Raw genomic sequence first — 22,599 nt, forward strand, 5'->3', positions numbered from 1 at the left:
TACAAATCTGTATTTTTACATATTTTATATTTTGTCTTGCAACTATAATTGTAGTTACCTTAATAGTAGTTTTTATCATTATTTAATTATTTAATTATTATTACAACTACTATGGATGATTTTTGTAATTAATGATAAAAATTAAAACCAGATTTACCATTTAATAATAGAAAAATAAATGCAAAATATGTGCCAAAATTTAAAATTAAATGAAATTATTTAATTTTAATTTTCAAGGTGATAATGCATCTACTTAAAAAAAAGTAGCCTGAAAACATAGGCTACGAAAACATAGGCTACTTACAGGGTGTAAATGGCCTTTCACATTATAACGATAACGATATAACTATAAAAAATATAGTTTTGAAAATCGTTTTATATTAAGCCCGGGATACACTGCATGGTTATTGGCTGTCCCAGACGAAAGACTGCCATCGTGAAACAATCGTCGCAATTTCTAGCACTTCATCGGTGGTCATATGTTGTACCGTAAGAGAGGTTCAAAGACGGCCATTTTCCCGGTCTTGCGTCCAAAGATAGTCAACGATAGTTTTCTGACAGTGTCAGAAATTCAGCATGATCACCGCACAGTATGTTTGTTGCTACAACCTGCATACTGGTATTTGTTTCCCACGAGTGCATGCTGGTGACGTTGCGCTAACGTGCGACGCAGCCGCCGAAGCTTCCGTTTCATCATCGTACAGTCTACATGCATGTCGTTTAAACCCGAGTTTAAACAATCCATGTCACACAGTGTGATAAGGTAATAATCTTACAGGAGTGCCAAAATTCAGTGTATTCTGGGCTGGGTTCACACCACAACTATTATGATAAAGATACAACAAACTATATCGTTCGGATCACTTTCTGAGCAATTTTTTTCCACTTGATGAGCAATAAACCATTGACATAAACTGTTGCCTACAATATTTAGTCCAATAAAAGAGATTTAGGTTGGACAATGTTTACTTTGGAATTTGTAACTTGGTATATCGTTAACATGTACTAATACACACTCACACACAAAACAATGTGTAAAATCGTGACTCGGACAATAGGTGCGCTTTAAAAGCCTTTTTTCATTTCATTATTTAATACATTTATAAAATTGTCAGAATAACTTCCATAAACTACTCCGAGTTAGTTTTCACATATAAATACTTTATTTTAATTTACTTTACCATTTATAACTTTTATATTTTGTCTAAAATTGTGTTTTCTAACATTTTTTTCGGCATCACCAGGACCAAAGACATTTAGAGGAATAATAGTGAATAATGTTACACAGTTCCCCTTTGAACAACCTGTGATGAATGTTAGTGATAACATCTTTAACCACACCACTGGAATACTGAGCACTAAAATAATCCCATCTTCCTATATTTTGGCAATCCTTATTGGAATCCCCTCCAACGTCTTTGTGCTGGCTTGCCTCAGTGGAAAAAGAAAACTTTCCAGTGGTATCCTATACTACAGCCTGGCTGTATCCGACCTTCTCCTGCTAGTTTCTCTCACACTCAGAGTTCATTATCACCTTAACAACAACAACTGGGTCTTTGGAGAGCTCGTCTGCAAGATAGTGACTGCATGCTTTTATGGAAACATCTACTGCTCGATACACGCCCATATGTGCATTAGCGTCATGCGTTACATTGCAGTGGTTCATCCATTCATGTACAGGAGACTTTCAAAAAGATACTGCGCGATCTGGGCCAGCTTAACTGTTTGGGCGGTTTTTGCTATTGCAATGACACCAGAGTTTCTGATTCAACAGACATACCGCATTTTGGGGCAGGAGATCATATCTTGCCATGACATCCAGCCATACGAAGAAAGATCGGACCAAGCCTTAATTCCATACAGACTGAGTCTGATCTGCTTGGGTTTCATCCTACCATCACTGGTTATCACCTTTGTTTATGGATCTATCATTTATCATCTCAATCGCTCCAGTCGTGACTGGAAACATTACATCAAGGCTAGCACGCTGGTGTTTGGGATCTTTGTACTGTGTTTTACCCCAAGCAGCGTAATTCACTTTTTACACTATGTGAAGCTGTACGCACAAAACCAAGATGACTTGTATCATTACTACAGAGTAGCGGTTTGCCTGTGTTCTTTCCATAGCTGTTTGGACCCCTTCCTCTCATTTGTCCTAACAAAGACTTCGACTTCCCAGCCCAAGCTTACATCATTTAGTTCTAAGCTTTTGAAGCCTTCATCCATTATGTAAGGCTTAAGGTTTTTGAATAGCAGGATGTTTTTGCTGTGGACCCTGCCAGGAGGACTTCCTTATCTTAAAATGATTGAACAGTGAATTGAGGATGTTTTGGTCGAACTAAATGCTTCCCATTTTGAGAGTCTATTCATACTGTACATATGTGAAGGAATAATCATGTATATTTAAGATAAAACCAATTCAAGCATAAAAAAATTAAAAATCGGACTCGGAAGTGAGTGAGTCTTGTGTAAGTATCATGATCTTGTAGCTGAGTTGGTAGAACTTTGTATTAACTATGTAAAGATCACAAGTTTGGACACCTACAAATAAAAAAAATGTATATTGTAGCTTGATTGCAATGTAAGTTGCTTTGGAAAAAAGTGTCTGTCAAATTGATATCATTTACACTTTCTGTCAAAGATGATATTTTGATGAATAATGGTAACCACACAGTTGCCAGTACCCATTGACTTCTATAGCAGGAAAACAAATACTTTGGTAGTCAATGGGTACCGTCAACTGTGTGCTTACCATCATTTCTCAAAATATCTTCTTTTGTATTCAACAGCTTAAAAAACTAAAAAAAAAAACTTAAAAAAAAAATACAGGGTGAGGGTAAGGAAATGATGGCAGAAATTTTGTTTCATCCCTTTAATAAGGGGTCTAAAAGCTTTATATTAAAGGGATGAAATGAAAAAGCTCCACAGTGGCCAGTTGCATACACTGTTAGTTAGTCAACATTATTTCATACCTGTTTAAAGTCAGTCCCAAAAAATATCTAATTTCAATCCGAAAAGTAAGACCCCAAACAAATTTCTAGTTGGTCTGACTATTTCTTAAAGGGACACTCCACTTTTTCCAGCTCCAGTAGAGTTTTTGATTTTTACCGTTTTGGAATCCATTCTGGCGTAATAATCAAAGAAAACATTTTTCCTATTTAAAACTTGACTCTTCCGTATTTACACTGTGTGCTAAGACAGACGGAAAATTAAAAGTTGTGATTTTCTAGGCCGATATGGCTAGGAACTATACTGGCATTCTGGCGTAATAATCAATGACTGCCGTAACATGGCTGCAGGAGGCGTAATGATATTATGCAGTGCCCTAAAATAGTCCCCTGCTAATGAAAGTTACTAAAGGGACTATTTTAGGCTGCTGCGTAATATCATTGCGCATCCTGCAGCCATGTTACGGCAGTCCTTGAGTATTACGCCAGAATGAGCGTATAGTTCCTAGCCATATCTGCCTAGAAAATCACAACTTTTAATTTTCAGTCGGTCTTAGCACACAATGTTACCACAAAAGAGTCAAGTTTTAAATTGGAACAATATCGAAACTATTTGGGGTTTTTTTGTGCGATGCTAATGGTCTAATTAGATTCTATGGATTGTGCTAAGCTATGCTACAAATGATACTGCCAGACCCGGAGATCAGCTGAATGGATTCCAAAATGGTAAAAATCAAATGTAAATCAATGTAAATCAAAAAAGTAGAGTGTCCCTTTGAGACACAGTCTTAACCTACCAGATATGTTTATGCAACCGGCCCCCAGATCCAGAAAAACTACATGTGATTTATTTTGATTTGTTATTAGTGTGGAACATTATTATTTTATTTTTACCTTGCAGATGAGGTCTTTGGTGTGCAGCAGTAATTCATGATAGTGTTTGGCTGTAGCTGGGTTGACCCCTTTTAGTTTAGCTGTAGGGAGGATCAGAGAAGCGAGCGTCTTCTCTGGATCTCCAGAATTTAGGGCTTCATTGATCTCAGCTATAGCAATGACTCCTGCAAAGAACAACACTTAGATGCGCAAGCCAAATGTATTTATGTAATTTATGTACAGTCCAATAAATAATCACAATGTCTCATTATCCTTAAGAGGGATTTAGACAGAATGCAGTAAAATTCCAAATAGTAAATGATTAAAAACTGCATTTGGATAGTACTGTTTAATAAAACTAAATACTTCAATAAGTAAGTATATGTTTCCCAGACAGGGTTGAGATTAATCCATGACAAGGCCTTAGTTATATTAGGACATTTAAGTCGTTTTTACAAACAAACCTTACAAAAAAACAGAACTGATGTGCATCTTGAGACAAAACAATGACACTGGTATACTGTATGTTAAGATAGAGGTGTTTTTAAATGAAGGCAGCAATAACATGCATTTAAGTCTGGGACTAGGATAAGCCCTGTCTGTGAAACCGCTCTAATATGTTTAAATGGCTTACTCTCGTGTTCCTCATGAACCTGAATGTTGACTGTATCAATGCATTTCTGAACATCATTCCAGCTGAGAAACTCTTGTCCCTGAGAGCTGGACTCTGCTCTCAGACTGATCAGTGTGTCTGCATATCTGAGTAAAACAAAACCAATAGAGACTCAATGTTGGGAATTGAATATTGCATCTCCTTATGACACAGACACACAATGACAGGTAAGTCAACGTGACACAAGTGGTCACCTGCATTTTTATCAAAAAATAGCATCACTGTTACCTTTGCAAGTTATCAGGGTCCAGGTTACTGAAGCCCAGTGGAGAGTCGCTAAGCTGCTCGATCACAGCCACAGAGTCTTTAGTGTCCAAAACCTCATTCAACACAGACACAGCAGACAACATCTCCACAGCCACACACAGCTCCTCGTGAGTTAGACCAGCCTTGTTCTGATGCAAATGCAAAAAAAAAAGAGTCAAAGTTTACTCTGACTAAAAGGTAAAGGACTGCTCACACAACCTATGTACCACCATGTTGAATCAATTTAAAGCAGCATCGGTTCACTGGAGCCAATGTGATCTACTTCCTAATGAGGTGGGATGATTACTCGGGGTGTACAGACAGTAAGACAGCTGACCTGAGAGCCGATCTGCAGGCTGAATAGTTCGGCCTGGTACAGGTTAGCAGCAGTGTGGTAAATGATGGGTAACTGGGCTTCTGGTTTCAGGAGCTGCTCCACCGTCTCCTCTGGAATGCCTCGTCGAATAGCTGCATTGATGGCAACAACAGCTTCCTGCTCTGTGACAAACAAGGCCATGACAATTGGCAAACATTAATAATCCATAATAACTCATTGAGTTAATACTGAATGGATGAGCTGAATATGAATTACAACTGTTACTAGGGAAAGTGTTTCTAACAAAACAATGAACATAGCAATAAGAAAGATTATGAAAGTTATGACTTAAAATAAATGCAGTATTTCAGTAAGTCTATGCCAGCTCAAATGCATACTGTCACTGAAATGAAGCAGATATACGAATGAATTCATGGATATGCAAGAATGCAAAATAGATGAATATATATATTGTAGTGGTTTCAGACTATTTGACCTCTGTTTACCCAAAAGTATACTGTGCATAAAGTACCGTCTCTTATAATAAATTGTTTTCTAGTTAAAGAGTTTTTATATAGTGTAGCTGAATAGACTAAGGTGGCGTTAGAGGCATTATGACTACAAAAGATCTACACAATACTCCACAAAAATGTATTCTCATGGAAAGAGTACATATGCAACATACTTCGTCTCTCGGCCTCTGCACACTCATTACAGGAAGTGATGACCCTCTGAATCTCCTCCCTTTCCAGCTCAGCACTTGCACCAGCATCCTACATACAGATGTCATATTTACATATACATATATCATCAAATTCAAAATGAACAGCCATCTTACTCGACAATAATCTTGATAGGAAGTAGAGACCGCTGCAGTACCTTAACTTTATGGTCCCTGTACGATGTAAAATGCTCCAGGTAACATTGGCTGTTGATGTCCAGGACTCCCACAAGGCCAAGGGCAGGTAATCTGAGGCTGGCCAGTAGACTGTTCTGATCCTCAGTATCAATAGCTTGGTTTACTTGCTGAATAGCTGCAGATGCTAGAAAGAGAAAATCAGCTTTCTTTTACAAGCATTAAACATTTTTCTTATACCAAGCTAGCAAGACATAGCCTGGTCCAACCAGACTCTCGTACATTCATTTCATTTGTACAGAGAGTCTGGCCATGCTCCATTGCAAAGCGTTACTTCCATTAAGGAAGGTCCTCTATTGAAGTTTAAAACTATTGGATCTGCCCAGAGTCACTCAGGATCTGCCATAGGCGATCGCCAACGTGTGGTCGTGAAGTATATCATGCGCCGAAACCGGCCGGAAACAACAAGTACGTTTTTTTTATTTTTGCAGGAGAAAACGAAACTCTACACAGCAGTCCCAGACGTAGTACTGAAGCGAAATGAAAATTAAGCAGAAGCACGTAGGAGGGCGGAGCCAGGCTAAGAAAGACATAACTATACAGAATTCCATCATTTATGTTTACTATTATATTTTATTATATTATATACACTATTATTCCATCTATTAAAATGCTCTAGGCACATAAACAACACTTTTAAGGTACATACACATTATAAGTGATTTTGTCGCTCTGTGTGTCGCTCGTCATCATTTGCATAAAGTTAAACTTTTCTCAACTTTTGCCACGCGATTGGACACGCGGTCGCCGGATGTCGCCGAGCTTCCATTGAAATAATTGAGATCGCGTCGCTTTGCTACTGCTAGTCTGAATGCAGCTTAATTGTGCAATTTAGGCCATTTTTAACACTTTAAAGTCTCTGTAAAGTCAATCCTTAAAAAAATTCTAAACACAATTTGCATGTTAGAAATGTATTGCTGAAACACGCCACAAACACTGTTTACTATGTAGTACTGAATTGCAGAATTAAAAAGTTAAACAGTTTTCCACCATTAACTGTGAGTGGGCGTGGTTTCAGCGTTGCAGGCAGACACGCCCCCAGCGTTTGAGAGCAGAGAACCCTGCCTGTTTTTCCAAGATTTTTCAACTTATTTTATTTATTTGCCGTTTTTTATTTTAATCATTCGAATTTGGCTGGGTGGTTATTATCACATTTTTCTGTGGTGTCATAAACTCAGAACACATATTAATATCTGACTTTACAGGGACTTTAACTTGGGGTTGGGGATCCGTTCACTTTGGATTAAATACAGTTTGCTCCATGTAAGTGTGACCTCATGTAAGTGTATAATAGTAACCAGTAGTTTACTCTCAATAACCATTTTATTATTTCATCATCTAAGTGTATTCTTAACGTCTCAACTGCAGTGTCATTTATATACTCACGTAAAACAGGTATAAGAACAAAAAGTAATATATTGTATATATTTACCATACATGTATCACAGTAGGATGATTAAAATGTTTAGATAATAAGTGGCACACTTACTGTTGACAAGTTCAACACTGTTCTGTATCTCCTGCTGAGTCAGTAACTCTTCATACACGTCTCTCTCTTCAGTTGCAATAGAGGAACGCTAAACACAAACATACAGTCAAAAAAAAATTTAATTAGTAAAAATCTGTAGTAGTGGCTTATGCACTTTTCTACAAGTGAATACCCTAATTAAGTGCCTTATGTAGCCAGCTATAAGTGAAAAGTCGAATTGAGTAAATATTTATGTTTTTTATCCGATTAATCGAAGGAAAAAATCACCCGATTAATCGATTAGAAAATAATCATTAGTTGCAACCCCACAGTTGATAGTGACTAATTGTCACTTACATAACTTTTAATTTTTATTTTCAATTTGAAAAAAAAAATATCTTCAAAATTTCAAAAAGTAACTTCTGTAAAAATCTGTTATCTTTAGACTATTATTATAAATCTTAGACTGAAAAGATGCAAATGACTACAGTATTTAATTGAGTCAACATCAGGTGATGCTGAAGTCAGCAGAGTGTGTGAGGAGTGTTAGACAACGAAATCAGCATTTAAAGAGGAAGGCTAATGCTGTGTTATTGTTTAATTAAAATCCTGCTGATTTTGCGAGTGAAAGTATGTTGGACATTGTTGAAAGAAGACCTCTATCAGAAATACAAACAATCTGCATTCCATTTATCTTTCACCTACACTACTAGGGGTGGGCGATATGACCAAAATCTATCACAATAGGATTAGTTTAATGTCATGATAACGATATGTATCACAGTAAAAAAATATATCTTTTAATAAGGTTTTTCTGTTATTAAAATCTTTAATACCATAAAAATTTTCAGAATTCTCACAAAAACCTTAAACGTATAAAAAGAAGATAAAAACAAACAAAACAAAACAGTCAGTGATGAAGTAACGATAAATAATGATGTATGTATGTGTTTAAGGTAGAAAAGTGATTTAGTCAAGAGCAGTGAGAGATTTTCTCTCAATGCTGTTTGATAAACATGAGTGACAGACAGGAGCAAAATTCGGTAACTTTAATTAGTTAACCCCTTTAAGACCAAAGTCCGGATCCAAGAATATACACAAGCGTTTTCTCTCTTAGCTGTTCACTTTCTCTTAAGACCTAAATGATCGTGTTTATGAGGATACTGGCAAAGACAGGAATTTTGTTGCATATATGTATTTAAGGCCAATAAAGTGGCAAAAATGTTCACAAGCTTAATGAGCAGTGGATGCGGGACTTGGGCGTTCCTCACACACAAAAATAGCACACGCATATAGATCCATTGTTTGTGTTTCAATTAGTGATGCACCGATGTATCGGCCACCGATATTTATTGGCCGATTTTTGATGAATTTGAAACCATCGGCATATCGGCAATAGCACAAGACAGGCCGATACCGATTGTTTATTAATTAACTGCATAAAGAAATCCATTATATGTAAAAAATGAGTTAATGTTGTTAATAAAATAAATGCTGAATAGCAAAAACCACCTTTGAAGGTGGTCATGCTGTCTTATTATATTTGTTTTAATTTGTGACTCTCTTATTATGTTGGTCAGTTGAATGTTAATTAGATCCAATCCATGTTCAGTAAAAACAATTTGATGCAGAAATAAACTAGCTAATAGACCAACTGTATAGTATTGTATACAAGTGTTTGATATCGGTATCGGCATCGGCCAGAAGTTGTCTGTTTAAATCGGAATCGGCCCAAAAAAATCCTATCGGTGCATCCCTAGTTTCAATGGCTTAAAATCACTTGTTTTAAAACTGCGGTGCTTTAATACGTGTACAAACGTTACATTTCGTGACCATGCGCACAGGACGTGACGTGAGCACGTAACCTCGATAGAGACGAAAGTCCAAAATTACTACCGGTTGACACATTTCTACCGGTAAATCATGTCTACCGGTTTATCGCCCACCACATACACTACCATTCAAACATTTAGGGGGTGTGCACACCAAAGCTTTTAAACGTGGCTGAAAACGCCAGGCAGAAGCTGACTGTCAGCTTTTTTCCAGCCGTCTGCCAGCTTTTTTCAGCTGAGCGCTTTGGTTGCTGTGATACTTTTGCTTTGTTTATCCGTCATTGAATGATGATGCCCCTCCTTCACTATGAATGGGACGACCAAGTTAGAACTGACATTGACGAGCTGAGCTGTACATCCAAAGTTGAATATTTTTCAACTTTTGACGCTAAGTTTTCAAAAGCGCTGCACTTTCATAGGAAACCACTGAAAACATACGCCAGCGTAAAAGCTTTGGTGTGCACACTACCTTAGGGCCAAAAGGTGTCTCATGATCTTAAATATCAATTGATCTAAACGTGCATGATTAAATGTAAAAATATATTTGTTATATATTTATTAATATTCTAAAATGTGGAAAAATACACACAATAAGTGAACCTAAACTATGATTTTGTGTAGTGATTTGTAGAGATTTTTAATAAACAAAAATTCCTAAAAGGTCATTCCAAATAATGAAAAAATGTCTAAACTAAATCTAAACTTTAGCACATGATCTTTGTGACATTAAAAGTTATAAAGTGAGCAATTTAGATTACCCGTCCTGAGGCCTGGTCCTCTTTTCTCCTCTTGGCTTTGCTCAGTGTGTCCTGGTAGGCTTGTGCCAGTGGTTTCTGTGTGTTTCTCAGCAGGGCGTTCGGGTTCTGCAGGGCAACCAGTGTGCTCTCTGCATGACCTTTGTCAACGGCCTCGTTAATGGCAAAAACAGCAGCGTGTAATGCAGATACAACCAGATCAGAAAGAAGACATTTATAGATGAGTGGATTTACTCTAAACTAATACACTTACACATAATAATGTTTATATAATTGATATGAATGATTACTCACATGCTGCTTCATCTACTGAAAGCTCATTAGCCAGGATGCCACCGATCTTGCTGAAGGCGGGCATTTGGATGCCGTATTTCTCCAGTTCTTTCCTCATGTTGTTGATTTCTTCCTCTGTGGAAAGTACATTTTAAATGTTAATGCTAGTGAATGTCTTACACAGTTACACAGTCCTACTGTACATTTACCACATGGAACAACTGATTTAGCTAAGGAAAGCAGCATTTTTATAAATATATTTTATTTTATGGCTGCTTAACTGTATACTTAGCTGCTCTCCTTGCCAACCAACTTCCTGTAACATACTAGTTTAATGGATCACCCTGTGGTCTCTTTAAAGGAACAGTATGTAAGAAATGTATATCAATTAATCATAACATGCCCCTGATATGTCACTAGACATTAAAAAATCATTTTCATTTCAAATACTTATATCACTGACAACAGTGGTCTGGCCAGGATATTGTCATTTAAAAAGTGGAGTTGCAGCCCTCAACTGATGTTTATGTTGTCATTTTGTGTATTGGCCACCAGTTGTGTGATTGCAGTACCAGTTGTGTGATTGCAGTACCGGTTTTAGCCACAAGTTTTGTGATTGCAATACCAGTTTTGGCCACAATCCTACATACTGTTCCTTTAATTATTTGGTAAGTATCCCTGTAATAAGTAGCACTGTGATGAGGCACAGATAGTCTTAAGTGCAAAATAAAAAAATAAAAATGATACCCACTTATATAGACAATTCTTTTTATTTTATCTTCCATAACTGATTCCACAATTCCAAAAATGTATTTCACCTTCATCATTAGTTCATTACAGGTCATGTTAAGCTGTTATTTTCGTGATGAGATATTCCATTAACAAAGACACAATAAAGTAATGAATGAGAGGAAGTTCACTCTAAGCCAAGCTAAATCAGTAATGAACTGTCATTAGATCCCAAAGTGCTCATTAATCATGCAAAAACAATCAGCCAAGTTTCCTCAATTATCTTTCGCTTTTGTAACACAAAGTTAAGTATACAGTTGGGGGACACCATTGCAAATTCTTCACCCAGAGCCAAAAATAAACTTACAGTATATCCCCCATCTATCTCTGGTGGTCACAAAATTTATATTGTAGTGATATATTTTGCAAATGAACAAATTTAAAAATATTCCAGGCACATGTCCATATGGCACTAATTTCCTAAAAAGACCCTCATAATTACTATTCCATACCTGTAAAGTCTACTTTTCCCAACAAGTCCTGGATCTGTGGGGCAATTCCCAACTTGTAGAGGTATAAACTGCATGAAAACACAAAAACAATACATGCATTATATTGTGTAGTTACGGTTTTATGATCAGGAAACTGACTAACTATTTAGCACACATTTTATATAGATTTATTCAAAACAATCCAGGATCATGTCACAAAGTCCAACAGCACATAATTGTTCAAAAATGGACATAAAGATTCACCAAAGGTGCCTAAAATCAATCAAAAACAACAACAAATAAATAAATATTGTTGCAAATGGCTAATTGTTTCAGATATTTAGATTTGCATGTATGCATTTGGCAGAAGCTTTTATCCAAAGTAACTTACAGTACAATCTAGGTATGCATTTTATCGGCAAGTCTAGTCAAATTGAGCCTGCAATCTTTGTGCTGCGAAAGCAATGCTCTAGTCTACCATAAGGTTTTGCTATAAATGGACAAAGACTACATTTTTAAATAAATACAAATCTAAACATCTTTATTCTAAGAGCAATAACCTGTCTATAATTATTGATTGATATAAATGTTTTTCTTTCTTTCTGCAAAACAGACTTTTACAACCAATAACAAGGTGTGTAGCTATAAAGTTCATTCACAAGATGGCAGTATAAAACTCTAGCTAGCCTAGTTCCAACTTAGGAACAGAAAAAATAGCCTACAGGTAGTGTGCTGGAAAGTGCATTAAACTTTTATCTGTCCACTGATTGAGGACAAATAGCGGGGTAATGAATTATTGAGGAGTTTAGAATGTACTGTGTGAGATAAAGTTTACATGGCCTGTTTACCTTTGACCCTCAAGCCAGCAAAAAAAGACAGAAACAGTCAGGTGTGCATTTATCCTCTACTACAGAAGGGGCAAAGGTTAAATGTGTAAAATGTGTAAATCACTACAGCTGATGAGTCACAAGAGACCTGATTACATAGTTTGGTGGCAAACCGATAGCAGTGCTATGCAGACAAATATTTGTTTTCAGATATAGGAACATACCAAAAAGATTTTAAGACAAACTGCACCCCAAAATGTTTTATAAGCAGTTACTATGTCAGGGCTCCAGACTAACTTTTTTACTAGGAACACAGTGGCCCCCAACTGAAAATTTTAGGGGCGCAACCAGAAAATGTACATAGCGTAAATCAGTGGTTCTCAATCCTGGTCCTGGAGGCCCACTGCTCTGCACATTTTGTATGTCTCCCTTGTTTAACACAGCTGATTCAAATCATCAGCTCATTAGCAGAGATCTCATTGTCTGTCAGATAAGAGACACATACAAAATGTGCAGAGCAGTGGGCCTCCAGGACCAGGATTGAGAACCACTGCCGTAAATCAACATGCTAACCAAATATTCACATTTCTACTAAGTAATACCCTGTATTACTAATAAATACTTTTATGATAGATGCAGAAAGTACAATGTGCTGTTTTAAATTCAGTTTCACATCACAAAAAAGGTCAAATTTACTGGTCGCACATGTGCGACTGGATGTAAAATTCAGTGGCACACTCTCAAATTTTGGTGGCAGTCTGGAGCCCTGTATGTAGTTGAATAGTAAAAAGAAAGTGTCTTAAAAAGGGTCTATGTTAGAGCTGAAAATCTTTGCCCCAACCTGACAGGATCCATCGGGACCTGACGGGTTCGGTCGGTTCGGGCTTCATTTCTAACATTTTACACAAGCTCAGGCCGGGCTCGGGCTTTGCGCGGTAATTGAGCGATAAAGTTCAATACTGCTGGATGCACTTTTCTGAAGCCATTTACAGTGGATTTAATCATTTTCCTCAACAAAAACCATGTAGCCTAATCTTGATGAGTAAAGGTTTTTCAATGTATAACTAAATATTAATTGAGTCTTAAATACATAATTTAGACAGATGATATAGACTTAAGAGGGTCGCACACCGGCCGCGCAGCTCAGCGTCACGTCGCACATTAAATAGCGCGAGCTTCGTCAGATAGCGTCTACTTCAAAATGCAAAATATACATTAGCAGCCAATGTTAATCGTTAATGATTATGTAAGTGGTGCTGTATGCCGCGACAGGGATTTGAGCAACTTGCGTATACTCATAGGAAACAATGTGTTTGATTTTTTTAGAACGGCGAGGCGCTGTGCTGCGCGGCCGGTGTGCGATCCCCTTTAGTGTTGGCATTAATGGAGAGAAGTGCCGAAGTAAATCTCGCGGAGCCTTTATCTTAATTTCGTTACTGACAAATACCCATCTTAATTCAGAATGTATTATCTTAATTTAATTCGTAAAGAAATAACTATTTTTATTGGCATGTTGGCCTATTTATAGTGTATTGCATAGGCCTATTTAGAGTGAGATGTTACAGATGACTTATTTTATTTCTTTGTTTCAACTTCCAAATGGCGCATAGCCTAGTTAGTCATGAATAAATAATGTTAAAACCTGTGTAAATTACTCATTCTTGACAAAAGCTGTAAGCGTGCGCGCATTTAAATAATGTTGGGCTGTAAACGGGTTCGGGCTTTTAAAAAGCTGTCAATCAAAATGTACTTTTGGGTTCAGGCCGAATTCTGTCGAGCTCCGGTCATTTCAGGCCTAACTTTTAAGGCCAGATTACAGCTCTAGTCTATGTTTTCTGTAATGAATAACTGCAATAAAATATCAAGCAGTGTCCTGATATGTTTCATTCTTATTAGAAAAACTGTGATTAGTTTTTCTAATTCTTGTATATTATTACATTTATATTTAAATGCATTAATTTGTCACACACTAAAAAACTACACCATGAAGTAGCAAAAATGTGTGCGTCTGACATGTATTCTTGTGAATTACCTTTTTTCCAGACTCGTAATTGATTCTGTCAACAAACCGCTATGTCTGAATGGCCTGAGGCCGGGATTAGGAATTGAAGTGAAAGTTTTTTGCTGAATGTTTAATACGTGTTGAGCTCCTCAATTGTTTACAGAAATCATATTTGTCAACTGCTTTACTGTAAAACATAGGCTACTTGTGGGCAGACATGTCTGTTTTTTGTAGTTCCAGTGCTATCAAAAGGGGTTAACTTAGGTCAGGAAGGAAGAGCGTGTGCAAGGCAGAGGGAGGAAGCCAGGCAACCCACATATATACACCACACACAAGAGAGAGCAGGAAGGCACTATAAATCATTTACTGAAAAAGAAGCTTTCCTGTGGTCACTCATTAGACACATTCCCCTGTGCACGCTGTCTGCAGGCGTGGAAATGTTTAGATTTGCATACATTAAGGTATAAATAAGTGACCTGACCTTCTAAATGGTTTTCAACAGTTTAAAAAAGAAACCTTGACTTATTTTCTCAAATAATGAAAAGTAAATAAATGTTATCACCGTAAACTAAATTTTTATATGAGAGATAATGTAAGTGGGGTTTTCTTGTGCAAAACACTGCCATTAAGCTAGCTGGAGTGTTAAAGGGGGTTGCCAGAGCTTGTTTTGTGGTTACTAAGAGTGTTAGGGTGGTTTGCAGCACGCGAGTGGTTTGAGATAGACAAAAAGGTCTAGGAAATTCACACCTAATCTAATTATGAGACTAGTTACATTAAAGTTTGATTAATTTCTATCTTTGACATGGCCTTATTTGTCAATATTAAAGATATCGCACTATTTTTTAAAATAATGTTCTTCAAATTATGTAGTATGATTATAATACTTTTTTACAGGATGGGTCACTTTTTTAAATTGTCATAGACTGTACTGCCTAGATGCCCTACAGAGTGTATTGCCGATCAGCTTGACAATTTTGCTTATCTAACGGGTTTCCCATGAGCTTTCTTTATCAAGGCAGTTATTTACAGGAAGGATGGGCAAGCAGTATCTTAACACTTTGTAAGGATCAAATTTCTCAGATTTCACAGTTCAGTGGTTCAGAATGTAAAACAGAGCAAATGTGAAAAGAGGTTTGTCTCTGGAGCATAATGGCAGGAACTGTCAGGAAACAGTGACAGGAAATGATGTAAGACAGGCAGGAAGTGAACCAGCAGGACTGATGGGTAGATGCACCAAGGGAGGCCCCCAGCCGAATCGTTACCTCAGACAACGTCTGCTTTCACTGTGGTTAAATTGTAATGAAGATGGCCACTAGGAGAAAGCAGCAGTCATACATGCAGACGCTTTATAAACCTGTCTGCATGCCAGAGATCATGAAGCCATTATCACAATCTAACCACCATTTTTGTAGTTTTACGCTATTATACCTGATGAATAAGCCTCATATACATGCTGAAAGGTATTGATACATTTTAGTGATTTTTAGTGCAAATGAAGGAGTACATTATCAGACATAGGCTATAGAGAGAAGCTTTGAGACATACCTTAGTGCATGTATGCAGTAGATCACCTTGGGCATATTCTTGCGATCATATACATCCGTTGTCTCAGGGTAGAATATCTGAAAGAGGAAAACCACATTATAACTGTGGAACGGGTGATCATAAAAAGCCTAACACAGGACTCACCAATGCAACAAAAAAAAATTGGTATGTGGTGGTCCCATGATACAGTTATTGCATTATACTTTGACACATACCATCATATTCTTATGCAAGTCCAAAAAATGCCACAGTACTACAAGGAAATCATCTTTTGTTAGTTTGTTTAACTATGGTGCCGTACATCAGAATGTTCTAGATTTTATTTTTAACTTTCTACAAAGCAGCTGTCATATCCTGTTTTAATAATATGACAACACAATACGGAAACAGCAATTAAATTATATCAGCATGATGCCTTTTGTTCCGGTGGCTTTGCATGGTACAGCACGCTGCACACTGCACCTGGTTTCACTTTATACTTGCTGGCAGTTTGTGTTTTCATGCCTTTGAGTGAAAGTTACTGCTGGGTACTGCAAACTCTGTAAAACCCTGACTGACAGATCAAGTTAACCGTTACTAATTAAAGTTAACAACTTAAACCATAAGTAAACATTGATTACCTGTTACCCATTCAGAGTATGACAATGACAAATAAAACATTAACATTCCCAGGGTCCGAAATGAACATTATGCCACACCCTAAACAGAGAAAATGTACTGCCTATAAATATTTCTATTCCGGTCTTGTAACTGTACTTTTGATTTTATAAATAAAAAATAAAATTCAACTAAATTCAATTTTACTTTTCATTCCTAACATATTCATTTTGATAGCTTAATCTTATCTGTGATATTCCGCTTGAAAACTTGCATGCCATCCTAGATTATTTTCTGTTAATTTTCCACAGAGGTGAAAGTCACTCCTTTGAGTGAAAGTGTAATAAAAGCTAACATTGCCTTCAAAGAGGTATTGCAAATGTATCAGTGTGTGTTTGTGTGTGTGTGTATTCGCTGACAGTGTAAACTTGGGCCTCACCTTTGGCAAACCCACAGACTCCATGGCTCTTAGCCACTGCACAGTGTTATCTGTATGTCTGAAGTGTAGTCCTGAGCGCTGAAGAAAGAGTACACACAACAACAAACAATTAGAGGAGCACTTTTCTACTTCATTTAAACTGAGTTTTAATCTGTATTATAATTCTGTTTTTATAATGTTACGAAACGGATTATCCTTGCAATATATGCAACAAAAACATTAGCATGTAAGGTAAATGAGCAAATGAAACCCATAAGGTACTTCTTGTTTCGTGAGAAAGGCATTTTTAGAATGTGAGAATGTATTTGATGTATGAAGTCACATCCTGACACTAAACTGTGACATACTGTAAAGTATTTGTATGTTTTGTATGTAATGCATTACACAATTGTAGAACAGAAGGATTGTGAGTAAATAATTTTCTACCAGTAATAGGGTGACCATACGTGCCATTCTTCCCAGACGCGTCCTGGCCAGGATTTCGAGTGCATCTTCCGGAAGTCGTATTTGTTGACCTCATACGTCATTGAGGTTTATTATTCAGGTTCTATTTTAGAAAAGCAACCATTACATTTTAAGGTAAGAATAAAACTATGATTGTATGTCTTATGTTTTTAACTGAAATTTGAGAACCTTGATGACGTATGCGGTCGACAAATATGACTAAAGGAAGACGCACCCGAAATCCTTGCCAGGACGCGTCCGGGAAGAATGGCACGTATGGTCACCCTAACCAGTAAATCAGTACCTTATAACGGGATTGGTCCCTGTCGTAAATCTTCTTCTCCGACACCAACTGGGGAGCAAAGAAAGTGGCCAGTTTGCCAAGGTAGACACCATTCCGCAAACTGTTCTCTAGCTCTGTGGTAGGGGGCAGTTGATCCTCCAGACAAGCCTCCATCCATCTGAAATCAAAATGTCAAAGTTTCAGCTGCTCACTGTTCACTGGTTCTGGAGGTCTTTGTATTAAAGGTGCCATAGAATAAAAAAACTGTATTTAACTAGACATAGATAAAAAATGAGAGTTCTGTTCGTGGTAAATAAATAGTGTGAGTCTCAAACATTATTGTTTCCTCCTTCTAATGTAAACCTCATACATGCAAAAGACAGAATAACAGGCCAATGTCAACATAAAACACACTGTGATGTTAAAGTCGAGATGTACACCCCAACATTAAATTACAAATTAAATTAATTACAAAGTTGTTAAAATGCTATAAACAAAGTTGTGACTGCTGAGTTAGCACTATATGCTAATTAATGCTATATGTTAGCGTTTAGGCTGAAGTTTTACTATTGAAGTTACAGTTACATTTTGGAGGTCAATACTGAAAAAAAAATGTACCACTCAGAAATGGCCATTAACAATCTCCAAACAATTAGTTGTTCCTCAAAATCTTTATTTTCATCTGATATAGGCTCAAACGTATAAGGGCTGTTTACTGATGTGAGCTACTGGCATGAGCCTCAGAGCAGAGCTCAATATTATTATTCATGGCCTTTCCAAAAATAGACCATTTAATTCAAAGGACAAATCCTAGGGTTGTAAATGGACGTTTAAATGGACGATAAAACGTTTCTGGATAATATTTGCACTTAAAGGTGCTCTAAGCGAATTCATGCGTTTTAGACCATAAAACATTTTTTGTTACATACAGCAAACATCATCTCACTATCTGCTAGCTGCCTGTCCGCTGATTAAACTGTAAAAAAGGCGATCTCTGTAGACAGCCCAGGCTCCACAAACTGCAATAACAACAAAGTGGCCAAACCTAGCACCATGAAACAAAACAAAGTGTTCCAGCCAATAAACGACAAGAAGGATTTGGGGGTGGGGGTTAGGGGCGTTCATGAAAGCACGGAAGGGGATTAAGGGGATCGCACACCGGCCGCGCCACTCAGCGCCGCGTTGTTCAAAAAAAAACGAACACATTGTTTTCTATGAGTATACGCACACCGGCGCCGCCAGGTGGCGCCTGTCCGCGCCGCCCAGCTCTAACTCAGGAAGTTGCTCAAATCCCTGTCGCGCCACACAGCGCCACTCACATTGTTTAACATTAAATAACATCATATTTCTCCCAAATTATCAACAATTAACATTGGCTGCTAACGTATATTTTGCATTTTAAAGTAGACACTATCTGACTAAGCTTGCGCTATTTAATGTGCACTTCCATTTCTACGATACCTCCGAGTTGTCCTAGACGCGACTCGACGCTGCGCGGCGCTGAGCTGCGCGGCCGGGGTGCGGTCCCCTTTAGAGCGCCTTTAATAAAGTTACATACCTTCTATGTAAATATCAAAGAACAATTTAACATTTTATTTCAATGCATTCTTTGGCACCTTTAATAAAAGGTTTCACAGAATCTTAAACAGAACAGAACAGCTCACCCTGAGATACATTGCTTATGTATTATTAATAATTTCAGAAAATTAGAAAAATCTCAGTTCCCCAAAAAAATGTGTGAAACACAGGACCACAACCTGTGCATATCTCTCATTTCCTCACTAAACTCTAGAACTCCAAAAATGGAACCTGTCCTCCTCCAAAAACTACCACTTATGCAATTTGTGCAAGCTTCGGGTTGCATATGTCATCATACAATTACATATGACTGCCATTACCAATCAAAATGCAGGTTTAATTATAACTTGAGAAATTTTTAAATGTTCTCTTACCCTCTATTTTTCCAATGTCCAATTCACAACAAATTTATATTTGGCAGACTCACTTATTGAAAAAGCGACTTACAATGCAGTTAAAGTAAATATTTTACCACTACAGTATGTGCATTCCCTGAAAGCAAACTCATGATATCAACGACCATGCAGAAAAAACCCACCGCATTATGGAAAATGTTTCTGTGGCATCACCTGTTGCCCATAACAGCGCTAATTCAGCAAAAGCTCCTACGGAGAGGTTTATCCTAGTCCCTGACTAAAATGCATGTTTGAGCTGGCTTAATTTCAAAACACCTTTCACTGACATATCTTAACATACATCAGTACCATTGTTTTGTCTCAAGATGCACACTATTTCACAGTATTGTTTTTTTTATAAGGTTTGTTTGTAAAAACTACCTAAATGTCATACTATAACTAAGCCATACACCATAGCTGTGGCACATTGTTATGTGACTAATAACTCTGGAGGTGCAAGAAAATGACATAATGACAACACTGATTAGATAATGGCACAGTGCCGCAGAAGGAAGATTAAAGATACAGCAATTACCTTCAGAGACTGAGCATCCAAACTCTGAAAAAAGTGACCTTGGACTGTCTCCCAGTTTAAGCCATTACAGCATGCAGCCAAAGATTGAAAGGACAACCACGCTTTAAACCATTTGGTAAATATTGGCTTTTCCACCATGAACAGTTAGTCAAGGTTACTACAGTCACCCCCATCCCACTAGTTCTAAACACAGAAGCCTGCAAAATAATTAAATTTAATCTCTAAATAAACTATGTTAGTATAATATCCCCTCAAGGTTTACTAAAGCTAAAAGCAAATAAGCAAGTAATTTGTTGCAGTGTCTTGTTTCTGAATAAAAAACAAACTTTGTATCACATCACAGTGTATCTGTGACAGCCTGAAAAAATCTATAACTGGAACATCTGGGTGAAATTTCACTCTGTATTGGTTGTTAGTCAACAACCAGCTGAAAGGTTAACCTGTGGCATGTTTTAAAAGTTATACACTTATTGCAATTTGCATCCACGTGGTTGTTATACAAAGTTTCTATACAGCAAATGGCAAAGACACCACAATTCTAAGGCTCCGCCCGCACCTCTTCACAACTCCAGGTATGACCGCGATCTGTCATTGTGCTAATATTGCTAACAGAAACTGTCAACAAACACTTCCTCATCCGATAATGCACTGCCCAGCTGACAACGGCAGCTGGTTTAGTCCAAAATGCGCAGTACTTTTGGAGTTAGGTCGGTTTGATCTCGAATCGTGTTCTCACCACAAACAAACTGCTCTAGAGTTCGTTTGAAAGCGTACCGAGACCACCTCTGCAAACTGGTCTCTGTCCGCTTGTTTGGTCCGCTTTTGGTGCGCACCAGAGTTCGATTGCTGCATTCTCACCTGCCCAAACGAACTGCACCAACTGAGCAATCGAACTCTGGTACGATTCAATCGAACTAAACAAGGCAGGTGTGAAAACCCCCTAACAAACATGGCGATATCTCTAACAATTATCCCAAAATCAGAGAACGAATCTATGTTTAATGATGTTTATATGGGATAAAGGCCCAATTTGAGAGATACGTTCTCAGTTTGGGAACTAATATGTTTGGGTAGGAAAGAAACATTAATCTACACTGAACAAAGTTAAACTATGCTGAAGGCAGTCAAGTAAAAATGGCACTACTATGCTGTTGTTTGCAAGCTTTAGTTAATCATTTGCAGAGTGACTCTTGGGTTGTGTAGCTTAAAGTTTATTCTTAGCCCAAAAGCATAGTTGATCGAATTCATACATTTTTAGGGTCAGATGAGATGCTCAGTAGATAAACAGTAAGCCTATAGTAATTTGTTAAAAGCAAGGTGGAGATGTGGGAGTATATAATGCTCTCTTGGTTGGCTGCATGATGACATTTGTGATATCTGATGCTTTCTTTACATGGGCCAAAAGTCTACATTCCTCGAATGTCCATCCAGCTCTTTAGGTTGATTTAATTAAAGACAACACAGATGAAATGACAATAGCAAGACAAACATTCTGCCCAGATGTGTCAGCAATTCCACAGCCTCCCACCTCCCGCTAGTACCAGCTCGTAAAACTGAGCATGTGCTGTTATAAATTGTGTGGCATAGCAAAATCAAATGAATGGTGTCATTTTTGTTCACATGTCACTAACTTATCTAACACTGATAACCATTTAGTACTATATCATGACTAACACTAACTGTATGCAAAAACACAAGATTTCAGTTACTGATACCATTGCAGAAATACCCTGAAATTGAGCAGAAGAGCCAAAGACTCCAGCCCCTGTGCACACCTCTCACTGTCCCCACTGCATCTGCCAACAATACAGAGGTCTGTTACACCGTCTAAAAGAGATCTGTTTACAGCCCCAAGGCGACTCTTTCCTGTGATTGTTAGGCTACAGGATTTCAAACAGAGCTGGAATAAAGAGATTTACATACTGTGCATACAAAAAAACGGCTTTATAGGTCTTAAGGTGAATTGTTCAATGAATAGTCCTATACGGCAATAACAAGAAAACACTGTGGGATAATATTAGTTCAGCTGGGGAATAAAAAAAATAAAATTGCCAAAAACAGCCATTTGGTTTAGAAAAATGTGTTTACTGTCAGATGAATAGAATGGTCATTTGCCTCTTTTTTGTCTTTTCACCTACTTATCTGACTGCATGTATCTTGTTGACAGGCTACAAAATAAAAAAATCTTGTTTTACCTTCACTATACACCTGGTCTGTGTGCTGTTTACTTGGTGGGTGATAGAGCAGCTGAGAGCATAGCTTATTATAAGGGAGAATACATACTAGTGATGATATATAGTAAGGGGGTGAGACAGACAACTCTCTCAACATGATGGCTGTAAGAAAGAGTGCAAGTTTCACCTTTCAGTAAAAACAGCCAATCATATTTGTGATAAAGGGCATGGTCTGTTTATTTATTTTGGAACAGATGTAC

The 22,599-nt window shown here is 37.5% G+C and overlaps 2 protein-coding genes across 2 annotated transcripts in view; one reads left to right on the forward strand and one right to left on the reverse strand.

Moving 5' to 3' along the window:
- The window catches only part of iqgap2 (IQ motif containing GTPase activating protein 2), a 64,314-nt gene that overhangs the window by 22,182 nt on the left and 19,533 nt on the right, over positions 1-22,599 (reverse strand). The window contains exons 3-15 of the mRNA XM_073860220.1: positions 17,679-17,832; positions 16,931-17,008; positions 15,895-15,971; positions 11,542-11,609; positions 10,322-10,435; positions 10,031-10,209; positions 7,462-7,549; positions 5,936-6,099; positions 5,742-5,829; positions 5,078-5,238; positions 4,723-4,889; positions 4,456-4,580; positions 3,843-4,006 (exon numbers count right to left, since the gene is read on the reverse strand). Coding sequence (XP_073716321.1) covers positions 3,843-4,006; positions 4,456-4,580; positions 4,723-4,889; positions 5,078-5,238; positions 5,742-5,829; positions 5,936-6,099; positions 7,462-7,549; positions 10,031-10,209; positions 10,322-10,435; positions 11,542-11,609; positions 15,895-15,971; positions 16,931-17,008; positions 17,679-17,832 — 1,627 coding nt within the window. The remainder of the gene's footprint in view (positions 1-3,842; positions 4,007-4,455; positions 4,581-4,722; positions 4,890-5,077; positions 5,239-5,741; positions 5,830-5,935; positions 6,100-7,461; positions 7,550-10,030; positions 10,210-10,321; positions 10,436-11,541; positions 11,610-15,894; positions 15,972-16,930; positions 17,009-17,678; positions 17,833-22,599) is intronic.
- Positions 1,122-2,568, forward strand: f2rl2 (coagulation factor II (thrombin) receptor-like 2). The gene has a single exon (XM_055200151.2). The coding sequence runs from the start codon at positions 1,310-1,312 to the stop codon at positions 2,231-2,233; it is 924 nt and encodes a 307-aa protein (XP_055056126.2). The 5' UTR covers positions 1,122-1,309; the 3' UTR covers positions 2,234-2,568.

This window comes from Misgurnus anguillicaudatus, chromosome 22 (genome assembly GCF_027580225.2).
Source record: "Misgurnus anguillicaudatus chromosome 22, ASM2758022v2, whole genome shotgun sequence".
Lineage (NCBI taxonomy): Eukaryota > Metazoa > Chordata > Actinopteri > Cypriniformes > Cobitidae > Misgurnus > Misgurnus anguillicaudatus.